Raw genomic sequence first — 21,331 nt, 5'->3', positions numbered from 1 at the left:
TTTATCACACATTCATACTCTTTAAATATGACCTCATAAACTTTATTGCACATCTTACTTACAGTCAACAAATTATGTCTCAGACCTTTGACATAGTAAACATCATCAGTCTTATGCTTGTACCATCAATTGTAACACTTCTTTTTCCTCAAATAGGTGTATCTTCCTCTCCTATAAATTTCACAAATCCACTATTATACTTCTTGAGGTTAAGGAACTTCCCTTTATCACCTTTTATATGGTTTGAGCAACCAGAGTCAACGATCCAAGCCTTTGGTTCAACTTTAGCAAGCAAAGCATCTTTTCCTTTTACAAGGTTTCCACTGTTCTTCGTATTTTTTGGTCTTCCATACCTTCCTTTATCCTTCTCCTTTATAGCCAAGAATAAGAATTCTTCATTTGAATTATCACCATCTTCATCTTCAGATAAGTGTGTCTCCATTGAACAAAATCTTTTTTTCCCTCTATCTAGATGTCATTTATCTTTTTATTTTTGTCACTACTTTTGTATCTATCCTTCCTTTTATCATTATCAGATCTTTGTAATCTTCCTTATACATACATCTAGAAGCATAATAACCAATAGGTAACTTAACTTTGTACTTTTTGGTTCCTCTTTTCAATCTTCTTACAAAGTTTGCTTCAAGCTCATCCATCTCTTCACTTGCTTTTGGTTCATCTTCAAACTTTTTTGAAACATTGACTACCACTTATCTCCTTTCTTTTTTAATATAATCCATTTCAACAATCTCAAAAGTAGATAGTGAACCAAGAAGTTGGTCCAGTGTGTACTTATCCAAATCACGACTCTCCTTAATAGCAAACCTCTTAGACTTGTAGGGTTTAGGCAATATCAACAACACTTTTCTCACAACATTGCTTTCTTCTATTTTTTCACCAGTACCTTTGATAGCATTTATAACCTCATTTACCTTGTGTATATAGCCTTGAATAAGCTCATCATCGGGCATCCATTGGTTCTCAAATTTGTGATTCAAATTTGTCAATTTAGTTTACTTTGTCTTTAGATCAACTTTATATACACTTCTCAGCTTGTCCCAAATTTCTTTAGGAATCTTCAATCCCACAACCTTGTCAAACACTTCATCACTTAAGAAACTGACAATAGCAACCCTAACCTTTGTATTATTCTCAAAATATTTTATCTCATCTGGAGTTTGTGGAGGACCATTTTGTGGAGCAATATAACCAGTCTTGATAATTCCCCACATTCCCTTCAGTAGGGACTTCAAGTGAAATTCCATTCTCTTTGTAATAAGATAAATTTGTACCTTGAAACTTTGGTGCTTTTAAATTCAAATCACACGCCATTCTAGATCTCCTTGAAGTGGTTAAGATTCTCAAGAAGGGACCAGACTCCAATATCAATTATTGAACACACAGTAGGACTGAGAGGGGGGTGAATCAATATGAATCTCTAACACAACTTTATTTCTGATCTATTGAACTTCAAACCACAGCTAACATATTACTTTAATTAAATTGTGAAAGCACAAAACACAATCGACTCATGAACACCAAATTTATGTGGAAACATCAAGGGAAAAACTGTAAGGAAACTTGCAGCCAAGTTTATGACAATTTCCACATTACCCAATTTACATTTCAACAAAATAAACTCTTTGAATCCACATGCAAATAATAGAAAACATGCCTATCAAAGATGACACAAGATATATCCTAGGAAAACCCTCATGAGGGAAAAACCCAGTCTCCAAAAGCATCAATCATCATGTATTATTCAGCAATGCAACCATTACAATACAACTATGAAAGCTTTTGAAACCCAACCATCAACAAGCACTCCATGTGAACAAGCATGTAACACACATCCAATGTCATGCTTCTTTCATTCACAAATGCTAACTTGGCTAACCTGGCTCTAACCCAAACAACTACCATTGTGGTTGCTTTTATAGACAAAAGCTCCCACAAAACCACCAAGTGGTATTGCATCAAAACCATGTGATACCTACCCCCTTGACCCCACATCTGATATTGGGTACTTTACTAAATTACTTTTCCCAATATTAAATAAATACAATATAATAATCCAAATGTTACAATACAAATCATCAAGGGGTCCCAAAAATATTCCCAATGAATCTCTACATGTTACACGTCCATGTGCAACATCAAAAAAATAAATATTGCATTACATGTCCATGGGAAATTCACATAATAAATAAATATTACTATTAAAAACATTATTATGCAAGATGTACAACATCTATTTTCCCAACAAAAAATACAATGAGAATCACACTCACAATATAGCTATAAATGATTACAATGATTAACATAGGCCAGTGAGCTTACTGCTTCTGACTTACTAGCTAAGGTGCACAACCTTAGGGCAAGATACAAAGGACTTTCACAACAAAAAATCATTACTTCAGAGCAAGATATAGAGAGCTACCAAGAGAGAGACAATTTCTTCCAACAGGAATAACTGACCTTGAACCTCTATGTCAAGTGTCTAATATCATGGCAAACATATATGACTTTAACCTCTATTATTGAATAGTGTCAAAGTTCTTATCAACTAACTTTCGCACACCTTTTCTATCAAATATATTTGCATATCATTCACATCCACATCAGATCCTTTCAAACACATCCCACTCTTCTATACACTTCAACACATACATTTACCCATCCTTATATACAAAGATATTCATTAAAACTCTCAAATAGGTTGGCCCACAACAGAGTATTTAAAATTATATAAACTAGACCATTTGAACCAATAATATCCAATACCGTCAACTTCAAGAGAAATAAGAGACCCCAAATCAGTACCATGCATCCTTATAAGTTGATTTTAATGAACCACATACCCTAACACATCTTCCAAAGCCGGTTCCAAATAAAATGTGTAGATAAACAATAAAACTTAGCAAGCAGTTGGTTCAAAAGCATATTTCAATGCAAATGACCTAATGAAAATGTCAACACACCACAGTGAGACCCAAAACAATATTCTAACTCAACCTCCAATGCATATCTGGACCAAAATAGCCCGATCCAAACAAGATAATCCATCTAGGCACACTAAGACCCAACACAACTGACCATTCTGAGCACAAACCAACATAGCTCACTTGTGCAACAAAAGAAACACCAGAGATTCAAACTGGAACATTGCATGAACCAAATAAGCACATCCTCCAAACTGCAACACTTGAATTCACATATCTGGAAGCCACCAAGCAAATTTTGGACACACCTAAAGCAACTAGAAGCATAAAAGCACAACTAAGTGAACTTAAGCAAAAAAAGACATAACTACTTGTTAAAATGCTCTAACACTTCCAATATAGATGGATCATCAAGGTAAGTGCAAGTGAATGGGTCTAGTTTTAGTGCAGATGTTGAAATTGAAAAAAAATTCAATACGGATGGGTGTCCATTTAGGATTGGACTCTTGTACCTAAATTTCTATCCATATAAAATTGGTACCCTTTTTAAAATTTGCACTCATATTCCCACCCCTTTATAGAATAGGTACATGTTTTGGAGTGAGTACACATATATTAAAATTTTAAATTTGAAACCCACAATTTTTCTTTTGTTCTAGGCTTGGAAACTCAACCCTCAACCTTGAACCTACAACTACAATGACATGAAAATAGCAATAAAAAACCAATTTTAGCAATATCACTAAGGAATTTTTTCAAAAAAATAAAACAAATAAAACCCAAAATAGATGATGATGTCTAGTTTTCAAATATGTGATTTTTTCAATGATTAGACATGTTTTGATATTTATTTATTAAGAAAGCGGTGCATAAATTTGAAATGTCAAGTATTAATATTTTTTTATAACTTCAATTTTTTATTTTTCTAATTTATATGTCATAAATTTAAACATCGTTCTTTATATGATGAAAAAAATATGAATCATCGTATGATTAGTTTAGCTCAAATTATGTTGGATGTACTTGAGGGGTTTCTAAAAATAGCAATCAGTGCCAATAAAAAGTTAATTTAAAAAATATTTTAAATTCTCATCAAACTTCACTATAATACACATCTTTTCCCAAAAGGAAATAAAAAATACTCTTATTTAGGTCTAATTATGGCTATTGTGCACATGAACATTTTGGTCCTAGAAAAGCTACTTTAAAAAAAAATCATTTTTTAACATCAAGATATATATAATTAACTTGTATCATCTGGGTATTATAACAAATTACATATATAAAAGCTAGACTTAAAATCCCACATTTAATATTAATAAAATTTATTAAGATTTATGTTTAAGTGCTTCAAATTTTTACTCCAAGTATGATAAACTTTAAAAAAATTCAAGAAAAACACTTCTAATTTTTGGCAAAAAAGTGGACCCAGGTTCTTGCACTTTCCCATCAATTTTTTAGGATAATGGTGTCTCAACCTTGCGATTACAAAAGGTTACTATTTATAGTCAGTTTACATTTGAGTATGGATAGGTCCAAAATTTTCTCCAAAGCTATAGATTGGCTAAATATGCATGTCAAATAAATTTTGTTGCAAGATCATGTCTAAATTTGAAGATATTAAAGGTTTCATTTTTGAAAGTTTTGTTTGAAAATTTTTAAGTCAATTTTGAAGGCCTTTGAGACATTTTTGGACTCGAAGGTGATCATAATTGGCATAACTAGTTATAAATTGATAGAGAACTTCACAAATTTTTTGATGCTTCAAATAGTTTGTCAATTGGACTCTCGAATCCAAAGTTATGGCCTCGGGAAGTTGGGTATCTTGAAATGAGAAATATAAAAACATGTTGGACACACAAATGAGCTCTAAAAGGGAGTTACATATGTCACTGTGTGTCTTCACACATCATAGGGCATCTTGGATTAGAGATAAGTTGAGCATCACATTTTGGGTAATTTTAGCCCATGACTTTGTAATATTGTTTGTTAGTTTCATGTATTTCATCTCCTATATATTAGATAAATGAGATGGAGGTTGTGTGTAAGAGTCTTATAGTTGTCAAATCACCTCTAGATCTCAGGTTAGTGATCCTCCTTGAGAAACTTTTTTTTTCAAGTATATGGTATTATGTTGTCAATTTCTAAATAATATATTGGACAATTTTTGGAGTGTGAGATTTTTCTTTCAAAAGGGTTTTCCTCACGTAAATCATTGTGTTATGGCATGGGTTCTATTTGTGTTATTTTTTTAGTTTCTGTAATTGTTGTAAAGATTTGAATTATATTGCATAACCCTCCTCTCAAGGTTATTAAAGGAAGTTATTATGCTATCTTAACTTCCTTCAGGTGGTATTAGAGTTTGATCACCTTTGGTTTCAATTATGGGTTGTTGAGTTTTTTAAACTAATCTAGATTTTAGTGGGAGCTTATGTAGAAGGCACTTTACAATCTTGGTAGAGGAATTGTTAGATGACAAGTTCATCAGGGAGAATAGAGGTGGAGAAACTTTTTAGAAATAACTTTGAGATGTGGGAGCTGAAATCGAAGATTTGTTAATAGATTGAGATTTGTGGGATGCTATTGATGAGAATGTCTTCAGACCTACAGATCCTACTGCAATTGCTCAATATGATGTTATGGATCATAAAGTCAAAGGTCTAATCACATTATCCTTAGTAGAATTTATTTTAATCAACATGTCCATGAAGAGTCATCCACAAAGAAGCTATGGAAGAAACTTGATGAGATCTATCAAGCCAAATATTTATTGAATAAGATTTTCTTAAGGGAGAAATTGTATTCCTTTATAATGGAAGAGGGTGGATGAATTACAGACGACCTAGAAGAATTCAATATGTTTGTGGTTGAATTGAAATCTATTGGTGTCAAGATGGATAAGGAGAGAAATGTTAGATCCTACTTTGTTCTTTTCCTGATTTGCGCGATTCTCTTGTTAAAGCTATCGACAATTTTTTGGTATTTTGAAGACTAAAAATGTGGTGGGTTCTTTGATTTTTGAAGAGATGAGGAGGCCCTAAGTGTTTATGTAAGACCTATGGAAAGAAATAAGAAAAATGAGAAGCATAATAAATCCAAATCCACTAGAAAGTCCATAGTTATTTGTTGGAATTGTCATAAGCCTGGACACTTTCGTAATTAGTGAAAAGAAGAAAAGAAGAAAAGAAGAAAAGAAGAAGAAAAATAAGAAATTTATTATGATTCTAAATCTGAGAATGAATATGGTGACATGTTCATCGCATCTTCGGTCACTCATGCATGCAATTATGCATGGTCAATTTACTCGCGTTCATATTACCTCTATATATATTTGTTGTCTTGAAGGCAATGCTGTAATATGAATTGTAGATTGCAAGAGCAATTGTTGTGAATTGCATATTGCAAGAGCAATTGTTAGGATGTTGTTATGAATTGCAAATTTGGATTGTAAAAGTGATAATGACACCCGGTAGCCGTAACTAGCTATGGAGTTTGTAATTGTTTTCTCTGGGTACTGAGAATACCAATACCTTGCCATATGGATGTTTGCCTAATATTTTGTCAAAAAGATTCCATCTAAATCAGCGTCTATGTGTTATTCTATTTTTCCATTTATTTCTTTTCATTATTTCTTTGTAACTAATTTGTTCTATAATATTTAGATTTCTAGATTTATGTTTCTGCTTCCACAACAATAAGAACTTACATTAATCTCATATTATGAACAAAATATTTATAAACAATTAGTAATATTAAAAAATACCTAAATAATATAAATATAAAATATCCACTTTTACCCTTACATCTTATACACTCATACTTCCACACCACCAACTATATAGACTGGTTGCACCACCTTTTCTAGAGCCTGATCCATGCCTTTTACACTATTTCTGGAAAGAAAACTACTAAAAAAGCAAACTAGCAAGAGAGCTAAGATCTGCATACAGATCACAAACTAATTATAAACTCATAAACTGCTATCTGAACTCTCAAATACAATCCTTAATTTTTCAACTTCCATACCAGAATTAATAACACAAAGCTTACAAACAACAGCACATTTAAATCAGTGAAAACACAGCTTTATTCATGCCCATACGCAGTGGCATGTTTATCAAAGCTCCCCTAAGCTGAGATCTTGCTCGAATTCATCATCACACATTGAAGAGGTAGATTGATGATGAGTATGGCATCCCCATCGACAATTCCAATTGCACAAGCTGTTAAAAGTAGCCAATCTCTTTGACTGCAAAGATATAACCTTAGCTGTGGAAGGAGCTTTTGAAAGCACAATAGCAAATCCATCATTCATATATTCTGTGTCTTCAGGAAACAGCTGCCATAATAATGTACCTGCTCCAGCTCCCCCACTCTTTATGGAATTTAATATGCCGTCATACACAGTCTGCATAAATGTGTCTCTGTAGCTGATGTTGTATCCTCCATATCTCTCAGATACTCCAAACTCAGCAAAAAGTACAGGCATGTTGAGAGTCTTTTCTGCATCTTCAATGTGAGCATGTATCCAGCTCTTCACAAATGGCAGGTGTTTTGGAATAATGTATTGGTCAATCCTGTACCCAATACAGTCCATGTGTTATTCAATTCATGTGGGATTCATATAAACAAATTCATTGCAAAAAGCTTTACTGAATACATTAAAGTAGGAGAAAAATTTTACAAGTGATGGTGGTATGTACCAGCCCACTGTGTAGATATGAACAGAGGCAAAATCAATGCCAAGTGCCCGGTGATTTCTGATAAAGTCTGTACCCTCATCTTGTGTAGTACTATATGGGTTGAATTGTAATCTGTCTGGAGCTGAGAGCCCATAAAACCCTTCCATTCCTATCTCTAGCATATGTTTTGGGTCCACTGATTTTACATATGAAGCCATTTCTTGGATCCATTCCTGAAATGGGTATTATGAATTTCATTGAGTTTTATCTTCTTTTGCCTGCTTAGATCGACATAGTTAATAAAGTGCATTTAATGTTGCTTACCTGCAGCGTGTTTCCAGATGGGTCAGACTGACACCGAGGTTCGTTCATTAGTTCCCAGGCAAAGATGGTGGGATCGTCCTTGTATGTCACCTTTGTCAATGTATTTACCCTGTTTAACACAGCCTGCAAAACAGACCCAACACCATTTATAACTGTGGCTCCATCTCTTTTTATCTCTTCTAACCATTTCTACACCAAACAAAAGAAAACATGTACTTTCGAGTTTGCTGAGACACTGAGACATTATATACTTTTTTGAAATATGGTTTTCATAATCATAATAATATTAACATTAGAGTTCAATAATTTTTTAGTTAAATATATTGATCTATATTTTGAGAATAATAGTTTGCATGAATCTATCTGTTATAAGAATAAAATGAGATGGATTTACACAAACTACTATTTATGAAATATGGGTCAACAAATTTGACTCAATAATTAAATAGTTGAATCATAATTCTGAGACATGGAGCCGTTATATGCATTTAAAATATGAAATTTATAAATTGTTGTGCACATAATGACAATCTTAATATGTTATGATATCCATATCAGGTTCAAGAGTGTAGTTTTTAGTTAAATTTGTTTATCTGTATTTCATGAGTGGTGGTTTGTCTGAACCCATCTGTGGTAAGAATTAGATGAGATGGATTGATGCAAACTACTACTCATGAAATACTAATCAATAAATTTGACTCAAAAAGTCAATAAGTTTGTTCCAAAAACTATATTATAGTCCAACCCTAATATTAATATCATAGCTTGACATGCTACAGAAAATAAGCCCCACTTATCAACCTTATTATGTAATTTGAAATAAGCCTTAATATGTTATGATACTAATATGAAGGTTCAATTCCATAGTTATTGAATTAAACTCATTGACCAGTTTTTCATGAGTAGTGGTTGCCATGAACCCATCTCTTGTGAGGATGAAATGAGATGGGTTCATGCAAATTAAAACTCAAGAAATATGGGTCAATAAATTTGACTCAAAAATTAAGTAGTTGAATCATAAATCTGGCCAAGATGAATTCATGCATGAAATATGGATCAATAAGTTTGATCCAAAAACTATACATTCAAACCCTAATATTAATATCATAAAAGTCTTACTTATCAACCTTAATGTGTTTTGAAACAAGTATTAATATGTTATGTTATTAGTATTAGAATTCAATTGCATAATTTTTGAGTTAAACTCACTGACTCTATTTTATGAATAGTGGCTTGCACGAAATTATGAACCCATTTCTTATGAGAATGAAACGAAATAAGTTCATACAAACTAGTACTCAAAATATGGACCACCCAAATATTAAACAGTTAGAACATAATTTTAATAAAAAATTATTTCATACAAACCACTACTCACTAAATATGAACCAATAAACTTGACTCAAAAACTATGTACCCTATATTAACATCATACAAAAATTAACTGTACTTATCAACCTTAATATGTGCTTTGAAATAGCCCTTGAGCGTTGGATTAGAAAAGAATTCATCATTAGATTTGAGAGTCAAACCAGCATCCTTCCCCCACTTCACATATTGTGCTTTCCCTCCATAAGCATCCCAGTTGTTCACCAAGCTCAAAATCAACCTAATTTTATTCTTCTTGGCTTCACTTACAACAAAGTCCAAACCCTGCAAAACATTCATCAGCAAAATCTGAGACCGAAAATTTTCCCAGAACTCTCATACCACTAGAACTAAGATGACCACAGAGAAAAAAACAACAACAACAATTTTCACTTGCCTTGAAGACATCCTCATCATAAACTCCAGGAGATTTCTGAAGAGCCCTCCAACCTCCATCATTGAAAGCCCAAGTTCGTCCCACTGTAAGCCCTGCAGAAGCAGCCTCCTTCATTAGAGTTGAGACCTTAGGCTTAGTGGATGGGTCCACTGCAAGCACCATCAACCAATATGTGTTGAATCCATTCACATAAAATGGTGACCCATTCAGAACGAACTGGGTGCCTTTTGTTTTTACCATACTCCACTTTTCTTCCTCCTTTTCGACTTCCAAAGCTCTGCACCATTTCAATATAACCAGAACAATGAGGAGGCCCTGAATAAACTTCATATTGTGTGTACGTAGTTTCTTTCTGATTTGTGTAGTTGACACAGTCATAGAGAATCTTATAAGGCAGGGTTTTGGTACAGATAATCGTAAGGCTTTTCTTGGAAGTGAAACCTGGAGCCATTAGGGTTGATTGATATCTCTTTTTCGTTGTATACTTTGAAGTTAAGGTGAATCTTTGTGAAACAACCTTGTACCTAAATTCACACTTAATTAAGTCTTACGAGTGCAATGGGCACTAGCTATGCTTGCAAGCCATCCTTCACGGATTAACATGTTTCATCTCTTCAATTAATGTATTTAAAAAAGCTCGAGCTACCAACGGGCTTGACTTTCTTTTTCGATTAGAGGCTATAAAATAAACTAAAGATTAAATAGAACGCTGACATATATTAAAAAAATTAAAGAGACAGCAAAAGCACTGGTATAGATAGGTATTTATTTGAAAAAGATATATATAATATATTACCATTATTTTATATATAGTTATTTTTTATAATTATGTTATTATATTTTTTCATAATTAATATTTATTATTTTTTTGTATAATCAGAATTAGGCATTCAAAGTTGTAAAAGGGTGATTTGTTCTTTGCTTTCGATTATTATTGTAGACACCTAAAAATGTAATTATTCGTCTAATTGATTAAATAATTTTTTAATTATTTAATTAAGTTAATTAATTCTATTATTATAATTTCATATTTCCTCATAATCTTACTAATTATTCTGTTTCCTATTCTTTCATCATTTAATCATTTTTAACTATTTTTTAATGTTAATTAAATATTTATTATTTAATTAATTGTGATTAATTCCTTAATTTAAATAATCTTTATTATTTAAATAAATTACTTCTATTTTCAATTTCTATCTCCAATCAATTAATCATTTAACCCTCTTCTAAATACTAATTAAATATTTATTATTTAATTAATTGTGATTTAAATCCTTTAATTTAAATAATCTTTATTATTTAATTAAATTTTATTTCTAAATAATTAAATAGTTTCTTTAAATTATTTAATTAACTAATTAATTCTTCTAATTCCATTTCCAAGTCCCAAAATTCTACTTTCATTTAATTTCAAATTCTTCTAATTTCTTCCAAATTCAATTACATGTGCATGATTTCAAAAATCAAATTGAAAATCAAAGTCAAGTTCTAAATATATTCAAATACTAAATTGAATTTAAAATAAATTCAATTACTTGAATAAATTTCATGCAAAGATTAAATTGAAAATCTAAATCAAAGTGCAAGCACGTGCTAAATTAATTAATTAAATCATTTATCTCTCCAATCTCTATTTCTATCTTTTAGTTAGCTTTTTCTACATAAAGCTTCCTTTGTCATCTTCTTAATTTCCTCCAATCATTCTTTTTCTTCTTTCAGTTAGCTTTTTCTCAATCAATTAACTCAATTAATCAATTCAATCTATTCAGTTTCACCTCCAAATCAGTAGTTCAACTATCAATTTTCATGTGAGCTCACCTGAGTTCCACCTCTTGATCAATCTATTCCACTTTTCAATCAATCTTCTCCAAAAATCTATAAATTGAGCATTCAATCTCCATTTTCAATAATCACGAACTTTGAATCTTTGTGTCATTTGTAGGTTATCAGTGCAATATCTGAGAGCCAGCATACCACGAAGAGGAGAAGTGCAATGGAAGTTATACGCAGTCATGGAATAGGGAGTTTGAATTGATTTCTTTTATAATTCCTATTTATTGTTATTGTGTTATTTCACTGTCTATTTGTTTGAATTCTTTGATTAGGATAGGGATTCGTGATTTCCCTTTGATTCTAATTAATACTTTAAAGATGAAATCTTTTACATGCGACATTTTGGTGAACCCAACGTGAACAACAGCTAATTAACCTTCTATGTTTTTTGTGTTTTTTTTAAAGATCATACGGATTTTTTCCTTTTTTGCAGGTTTTGCACGGATTTCAAAAAAAGATCTCTTCGTCATGCATTTGCGGTTGCATCATCACACAATCGCATAGACAGGGCTATGCAATAGACCAGACAGGGTTACACATTCGTGCGGAACCCATCACACAATCGCCCTTACATCATTACGCAATCGACCTTTCAAAATCACGCATTCACTCTGAGATTATCATGCATTCATTTTGAATATTTATGTTCTGGTAGTTCTATTTTTATTCCTTTTCTATCATCTGATCTGTTTAATTATACATGATATTAAGTAAATCAGGAAACAGATTATTTTTATTGCATGTTTTTATAATAGTTTATGGCACGTAAGGTACAATTCGGGATTTTAGGTGCCAGAAGGACAAAGGATCAAAGAAGACATGACAAACGCTATCAGAGAATTTTCAAAGCAGAAAAGAAGATACAAGATTGGAAAGACCAACCAGCCATCGATAGATACAACAACTTAGTTCTCTCATATCAGGTGAAATATGATTTGGTTAACATTGAGTGGATGATGAGAGATCTAGCTAGAGCCTCACAATCTGTTTTGCAAGTTTCTGATCAAATTTAGCTTCAATTTTTTATTTTTTGTGTTATCTGCCTGTGTATCACGCAATCGCCTTGTTATCATCACATAATCAACCTGTTAGGATCATGCATTCACTCTATCAGAATCACGCAATCGATCTGACAAATTCACGCAATCAGCTATTTAAGGTCACACAATCGTGTAGGTATCATCACGCATTCGTTTCTGTTAATTTTGGGTTCTCTATTTTCTGTTGATTTAATTTTACTACTAATCATATGTTTGCAGCCTATGGAAAATTTACAAAAAGGATTGGATTAGTATTAGATTAATTGCACTCATGCTCTCACACTTCATTTTTTGGTGCTTAAAATCAACATTGGTTAAAATTGACATGCATGTATAACACTTCAAATTTGGGCTTAAAATCAACAATGGTTAAAAATGACATGCATGTATAACACTTCAACTTGGTCTTAAAATCAATAATGGTTAAAATTGACATGCATGCCTTCACATTTTAGTTTGGTGTTTAAAATTGGCATGCACGTACGTATTTAACACCTCAATTTGGGCTTTAAAATGAATGTGAATCAGGTTGCACGTAGATTAAATAAAATTTTTCTTAAGGGAAATAACTTTTATCATGTTTGGGGTGGACCTACGGTTGCATTAACTAACTTTCCACCCGCTTCAGGGTCTTGGGAGAAAAAAAGGAGGTGACAATGACACTCAATTTTATTTTATTTCACATAGAGAGGGGTATCTTTGACTGGGAATTTCATCACCCCACAGAGGTACTTCGAATTGGGATGCGTTGGGGATATCATCTCTCCCAGCATACTCTCGAGCGGGTTTTTTGAGCTGCTATATAAATATGTTGGTCAAGCGGCTAGAGTGTTGAGTGAATTCGACGTATGTTGGGGCCTTCCCTACACCGATAAGCTCAATTAAAGTCTTAAGTGGCTTGCTCCTAGAATCCGTAATTGGATCTGGACCCCTCAAAATTTTACAATCAGAACCAACTTAGTAGCCCAAAATCCTACATTTAGTGATTTCGGGAGTGTGGATCGTACCCCATAGATACCCCTCATGTACCTTGCATTATGAGACATAAATCCTCAGTGATAAGATCTTCAGATCTTCGGGGTAAGACAGACTGACATGCCCAAAAAGTGTGTGTCATGGAATGGAGCTAGTTCTTTCAGACTCTCTATTTGTTCATCTTGTTTCGGTATTTTTCTCCGAGGGCCTCATTGAATGGTGTCCACCTTCTAGCCTAAGATTTTCTTCTATGTCTTTTTATGTATTGTTGTATCAGACCAATATTGAGTCAATTATTTGGGCTATTTCAGGCCCTATCCTGCGTATCTCTGAATTCTCTGAGATTTCTTGAAAAACCAGTTCAATTAGCTATATCTACCTCCAAACAATTGTTCTCAGACTTGGAAAACCACAAAACTTGCCCTACACACAGAATTACTGAAAAACAAAGTCCATTTTTGAAACATCAAAACTCAAAAAAAATTTTACACACTTGTGACCATAGGTAGTCCTTGCATAGTCCTCATTTAAATCCTTATTATCATCCTTAGTCATTGCATAGTCCTCATTTACATCCTTATTATCATCCTTAGTCCTTGCATAGTCCTCATTTACGTCCTTATTATCATCCTTAGTCCTTGCATAATCTATGTTTACATATAAGTCCTTGTCTAGACCTCATATACATCTATCTTAATTCATCATCATTTGTACAATCATCCTACAAAGTCATAGCATGCATTTGAATGGGTCTCCCAGGTGATGGTTTGCTCCCCTTCGAGCAACCTAATCTAGTGCCAAACGGTGGTCAGTGAGAAATTATTGATGGTCTAGATAACTTAGCCTGGGATTCAAGGAGAAACGCACCCCAGTATATAGGAGTCGAGTATGAGATAAATATCAAGTATAAAATTGCCCGTAGGATTGATAGAGAAATTATTGCAGAATGTCTAAGAGAAGAACTTGAAAAACTTGCGTTGCATAAATGTCAAAATAATCAACAGATCTCACATCCAAACCCTCAATAGAGAGTCTAGTCTAGATTTGCATATCCCATACTTAGGTCTAGAGTCTAGCATTAGTTGTCATCTTGCATAAACTTCTAAAACCACCCTCATATAGAAGTCTTAAATGCCCATCACAAGGTCCCAAAAGGCAAAAGGTATAATGGACCCAAACAACGACCAGTCTGTAAACCCAACTTGGAATATGGACATATCAACTAGTCAACAGTCAAATTCTCAAACAATTCCCACAATACATGAACTAAAAAAATATTTAACACAAGAAGAGATCGAATCAACTCAACAAGACCCACATGTCCTTATGATCTTAGATGTACTTATACATAGTGATAGGGACAAATATCTCTCATTGTTATTACAAAATGGGGTGAAATTACCTGAAGATTTTGAATTCACAAAAATATTACCACTAGGAAATACTCTAGGTCAATATAACAGTCAAATACCACCTATAACACATTTGCAAACAACGACCTCCAGTTTTCCTCAGAATGCACCTATACAAACAAATGTCAATTCAAACTCAAACTCTCAGTCAAGTGCATCATCTTCAATAATCAATGTTAGCGCACCAACACAGACCATACTGATAATATTGTGTCTCAGTACCTATTCAAACACAAAATCCTCATACAACAAGTGCAACCCAACCTTCAGTTTCCTATCTTATAGGATCAACATACAGTCATCAAAATGCAAACCTAGGTCTTGCCAATACAATGAATACAACTCAGCCAAACATGGGTTTGCATATCAATTATTTCACAGTACCTAGTGGAATGTACAACACACAAAATTATAATCATGATACCTTCCAACAACCTCCTAGTTATGCTACCACGAATCCCAAATAGATATTCTGACATAACAATTACAAAATTTGCAACAACAAGTAATGACTATGCAAACCGGTAATGATAAAAAGAGCTACACAATGAAAGACTTACGTCCTTATCCTTTTGATCATACATTATACATGTCGCCTTTCCCACCACATTTTGAAACACCAAAATTTGATAGATATTGAGGGAAAGGTGATCCTAGAGACCACATCAGAGAGTTTTTTACGGCATGCATAGAGGTTACAACAAAAGACACTTACCTAATAAGACTGTTTCCTAAAATTCTGGGAGGCTCAGCCTTAGAGTGGTTTTCACATTTACCACCAACTATCACATCATGGGGAGAATTAGCTAAACACTTTATTACAAATTTTTCACATAACATTGAAACCCCAGTCACCTTAATGGACTTGTGTGCCACGAAACAATATGAGAATGAAACATTTGCATCCTTCATACAATGATGGAGATCTCTCTACAGGAGGTGCAAGACTATTATTCGAGAAACAGAGCAAGTGGATATGTTCACAGAAAACTTAATCCCTAAGATCAAGTACACAATACAAATGCAATGATTGACCATGTTTAAACAAATCACTGAAAAAGCTCTAAAGTGTGAGAAAGGACTAGTGGAACAAGGTCTCATTAAGTATGGCAACAACAACAACAATGATAAATCAAAATTTTGGTTGAAAAACAAAAATGTGACCAACGATGGTGTTGTAGACGCCCGTATAGTAAATAGAACTCAATCGGTTTTATCTTTAGGCATGAGTCAATCATCAAATCCACATACGAAGAACAACACTGCCTCAGCAAACGTAAATGCTACACAAAATATGAACACAAAATATCCAAGGATAAATGCTCCAAGAAGGAATTTCACACCTCTAGGGGAACCTATTGAATTAGCGCTAAAAAAGTTAATACAGGCAAACATGATCACTTTGTTAGAAATAAGAGTATATGAACCAGGTCCTTTCAAACCTACTTGGTGGAATGATAATGATTTAGGTGATTATCATCATACTAAAGGTCACAAAACAACGAGTTTCTATAAGTTGAAAAACTTAGTCCAAGATATGAATGATCAAGGTGACATCACGATTGATACCGATAAACCCTCAGTAAACAAAAATCACACAATCTTTAAGGATCCATTTGTTAAACATGACAAAGGGAAGGCTACTACATCAAGAACACAAGATAATACAACTAACTACACAAAAGTCTCATACGACTATACTATTCATGCCATCATCTCAGGAGAGGTAGTAAAAGATGATTCACAAGAAACACTTGATAGAGATGAACAATATCGAGAGACTCACAAAGATGATAACCAAATTTGTATGTTGTCAGAGGTACCAAAATATGATGAATACATAAATCTTTGTCTCATGGACTGGGGGCATAACGAACCATTTCATTCAGGATGGTTTGAAGATGAACTTATAGCACATATCATGGATGTCAAACTTACACATGAAGACTATAAGGAGGGATATAACATAAACCTTGACAACACAACATATGATACAGACAATTCCTGTACAAGAGATGATATAGTGGCTACGATCACAATAACTCCCAGAGACAGAGACTGTACAATAGTTACTCGCAGATCCAAGGTAACTTTACAAGGAGTATCACCAAACCTACCACCAACAGTAGGGACTGTTAATGTTGTTGAGAAACCCAAGAAAACCCCAGCACAAATATCACTTTTTGAACTACTGCGTATTTCACCCACTCATAAAGCCATTTTGGACAAAGTTCTTCAAGATTCAGTAGTGGACAGAGATATAGATGAAAATTCCTTCCAATCTATGGCAAGGAATGTAGCACAAGGCACTCGCATTGCATTCACCACACAGGGCATTCCTAGTGATAGACTGCTCCATAATGACCCGCTACATCTAGAAGCTTACATACATAAGAGAAGAATCAGAAGAGTACTCATAGATGGAGGAGTCGGTCTCAACATTTGCACTTTAAAGCTGGTTAAGGCATTAGGATATTTTGAGCTTCATATTGATTCATCAAAGAGAATAAATATCAAAGCATTTGATTATGAAGAATGTCCCTCAAAAGGTATAGTAACGCTACATGTGCAAATAGGACCTATAACAACAGAGGTCACTTTTCAAGTTTTGGACAGGGAACTAGGGTATAACATGTTATTGGACCGACCATGGATTCACACCATGCAAGCAGTACCATCGATATTTCATCAGTGTCAAATTCTCGTATAACGGCATTGAAATCACCATAAAAGCTGATCCAATTCCATTCCAACATTGTAATTACTTGAAAGAAAGTGTGGATAATTAGGTACCAATTAATCAAGTAGCACCTCTCACTACACAAATGGAGTCATTAACAATCACAAAAACACAGAAGAATGTGCCTACAAGATCTTCTCTACAGAAAAAAGATATTGGTTGTGGAGAGTATTCTATTTCAAATACCTCAAATGGACAACAATTGTCTCTCTCTCCTAGGTCTTTTGGGAAACCCCAAAATGCACTAATGAAACAAGACAAAGGAAAGGAAATTGTCAAATACTCAGACTCATGCTCTTTCATTAGATGGGGTGACTTACAAGAAGAATCTCTGAATGAAGATGTCAATCATTGGATATACAGAGAAGAAGATGACATGACAATGTATTACCCTAAAAATGGTCACCTAAACCATGGGCCCCTAATCTTGACAACATCACCAAGGTCCTGACCAAGGGAAATTAAATCAACCTCAAGCACACAATTAATTAATTCTTCAATTATTAAATGTCACATGACAAGTGAATTATTCTATATTAATTAAATACTTGTTTAATTAATTAAATCATTCCAAGAAAATCATTTTGATAAATTATCCTATTTAATTTATTAAATATCCTAGCATATTTAATTAATTAATAAATTTACCATTTAATCATAAAAAATGAATCAATTTATTACAAAAGAGGAATCAATATGCAAAGAAAGAGTTAAATTGAAAATAAAATAAAAGAATTGAATCGGAGAGAAATCAAACTTGAGATATTATTTCTTCTTCTAAATTGAGATAACTTGAAATCAGAAAAGTAATTAATTGAATTATTAATCATTCTCTAAAATTGGAACTCAAAGCTTTTGAGAAAAGAAATTCAGTTGCATTGAAAAGACTTTTTTTTTCTTGAATAAATCAAAGAATATGCATGGAGTCACCTATTTTTATCTCAAGAGCATGGAATGAATTGGAATTTTATCTTCAATGCAAACTCAAACTTATAATCTGAATGCATTTCAATTAAAGTATAATTGGAATCTATCTCAAGGTTAACTGAATCTGATTTCTCAATTATTTCAATTACCCTAAATTGTGCTCTTTCTTGGTCTCTCTTTTGATTCTCTATAAATTCAGCCTTCATCTCTCATTCCAAACACCCTGGAGATTTATTCTTATTATATAGTTTTTGCTCTAGAGTCATTGAAGATATTGTGCGCTTTTTGAGATTATTGCATCTTAGTTTAATTTTTTTTTGCATATTTCATGATTGCTTGAATTCATATAGCTTACTATTCATCCACCTAGCATAATCTTACATCCATTTAACTTAATATCGTGCTCATATAGATTAAATCCTTCATCTTGGTGTAGTCTAGTCACTGGTATTACTTATACAAATCTGAGAGCAAGTCTATACTCGCATCTTTTAGAAGCAATGGGTCGATTTGTTAAGGTTTTATTATTCATGCTTATATCTATCTAACCATACATGTAATGACTTAATTGAAGTGTTGTGTCTTACAACTTGCAGATACTTATTCCACTTTTCACACACACATTTCTGGTGCCCACTGTGGGGCAGAAGACCACTTTTTTTCGACCTCCAAGACTAACTTTTTTTAAATTTTTCAGGTTTTTATTTTTTCAGATTTTCGTCTGTACAGTTGCTGCGATCGTACAACATATCTCACATGCCCAAACGACAAACTACATCTATCGTATGATCTCATACAAATTATCATACGAGTAGGTGAGAATCGTTGTATGAAATTCTATGTTTCTTGGTTAAAAAACAGATTTCATTCTTCGGGCTCTTTTTTGATTTTGATCATATTGATGCTGACCCTAGCTTGTTGTTTGCCTATTGGAGAAATTTTTACAGCCTAATCAGTTTTATCAGAATGCTTGTCGAAGAATATGCTTGTCGCATAAAGACAATATGACTATTGATTCATTTTTCTTTGCAAGTTGCCTGAGGAGATTCGAGTAAGCATTGTGTATTCTTTAAATTCATTTTTAAGCACCTAACTTGCTATCTGGTTAATGAACAAATCTTTATTTCATGTTTTAAGAATATTTTGAGAGGTAGGAGAGTATACTCTTATCTGTATAGACAATCCGAAATCCAGACCCTTGAGGCGTTTTCTTTAAGTTTGAGATTTGTATATCTTTAGCGGGCTTGCCCTCCCGGGAAGCTAATAACTCTTATCCATTATGGTCGGTGAGAGGGGAATGACCCAAGTGGGAACGGCTAAACATCAAGTACTCCAACCCACTATAAAATAAACGTAATTTGATAAAAATCAAGTCAACGACAGTGCTCGGGAATAGCTCTCCTATGTAGCTTTGGGTATATTAAACCTTGGTTTTCAAGGCTAGGAGACCTCTTAATTGAGTTTATACCCTGACACGCTGAACGGATCCCTTACTAGTTCCAATTAAAATTAGATGCTACCAGGTTCACCTCCGAAAGGGGGGATAATCTTTGTGCAAGAGAGATAGTAAATCTCCCAAGATACTTGTCATTTTGTGCCCCCATTAGCGTTTGGAGTTGACTAATACGGTGTTGAGAATCCATTGCGTGAGACTTAGCGGTCATATTTTGATTAGCTATTGGGTGTGTACCTGAGTCTACAAGCAAAGATTTTCTTCTCTCACCAATTTCCATAGGGTTAATGTTGTGATTGGACTTATTTTACATATTGTGTGTCTATTGTGTTTTCATCCCTGAAACTGAAATTGAAATACCACAACTGGAGAAAAAAATAAACAACTCAGTGATTAAAACTTTGTCCATGTCGAAACTAGTCTATCCTGGTCAAAACTCAGTCCATCTCAAAGTTGGTCATAATTAGTCATTGAACACTCAATCTGTCAGAATTTTTCCTATGTCCAGTAAACTGTCGTATGAGTCTTTTGATTTATTGTCTTGCCTCAATTCTGTGTCATGCAAAATTCCATCAGTTCTAACAGTCTGTCGTCTGAGTCTTAATTCTATGTCGTACGAGACCTGATAATTTGTCATCCTGTTTAAGGAACTTTTCATTTTAGCCTTGATTCTGTGTCGTACGATAAAGAATTGTATTAATCAATTTGTCATTTCAAACTTACCCATTTGTCGTACGGTCCTAGGCAGCAACTCGTATGAAATACTGTTATTGTCATCCTGCAGCTATTAAACTGTCGTCTGGTCTTGTAAAACCTGTCATACGAATCTCTGATTTTGTCAGTCCAGAATAGTCAAACTTGCCTAAAAACAGTCTACAATGAGCATAAAATTGGTTATCATCATCCTGAGCATAAACAGATTGAAACATTGTACCTCTGCCATTTGTGTTACACGATTGTGTCGATCATCTTTCAGCTAGTTCAATCTACCATTTATCAAACTTAAGTTACTTAGATAACGTCTTACACAGGATAGATCATTCCTGAAACTAGACTGAGTCTTAGTCACTTCTCTCATATCAAACTAGGTAACTTAGATCACATCTTACATAGGATAGATCTTTTCTGAAACCAGACTAAATCTTAGTTGCTTCTCTTAATCGATACGTTAAACGAACAACTAGCTTTGAATTTATCTTGACTTCTGCATCACAAAAAACTCTAGGTCACATCAG

At 33.5% G+C, this 21,331-nt stretch overlaps 1 protein-coding gene across 1 annotated transcript; it reads right to left on the bottom strand.

Annotated features, from left to right (window-relative positions):
- Nucleotides 1-6,689: 6,689 nt before the first annotated feature.
- LOC131052290 (mannan endo-1,4-beta-mannosidase 6) lies at nt 6,690-10,129 on the bottom strand. Its single transcript, XM_057986912.2, has 5 exons — nt 9,714-10,129; nt 9,407-9,601; nt 7,949-8,071; nt 7,646-7,857; nt 6,690-7,519 (listed from the first exon to the last, which is right to left on the bottom strand). Exons 1-5 carry the CDS (start codon nt 10,089-10,091, stop codon nt 7,060-7,062), a joined length of 1,368 nt encoding a protein of 455 aa, XP_057842895.1. The 5' UTR covers nt 10,092-10,129; the 3' UTR covers nt 6,690-7,059.
- Nucleotides 10,130-21,331: the final 11,202 nt, after the last annotated feature.

Source organism: Cryptomeria japonica, chromosome 8, assembly GCF_030272615.1.
Source record: "Cryptomeria japonica chromosome 8, Sugi_1.0, whole genome shotgun sequence".
NCBI classification, from domain to species: domain Eukaryota; kingdom Viridiplantae; phylum Streptophyta; class Pinopsida; order Cupressales; family Cupressaceae; genus Cryptomeria; species Cryptomeria japonica.
Note: the sequence above shows the minus strand (reverse complement) of the source record. Positions and strands in the feature narration are given on the sequence as shown.

Excerpts from the sequence above, each read along its gene's own strand:
- LOC131052290 (XM_057986912.2), bottom strand. The coding sequence starts at position 10,091 with ATGACTGTGTCAACTACACAAATCAGAAAGAAACTACGTACACACAAT. Across the intron at positions 9,602-9,713 it reads ATGATGAGGATGTCTTCAAG|GGTTTGGACTTTGTTGTAAG; the intron begins GCAAGTGAAAAT and ends AATGTTTTGCAG. Across the intron at positions 7,520-7,645 it reads CATATCTACACAGTGGGCTG|GATTGACCAATACATTATTC; the intron begins GTACATACCACC and ends TATTGGGTACAG.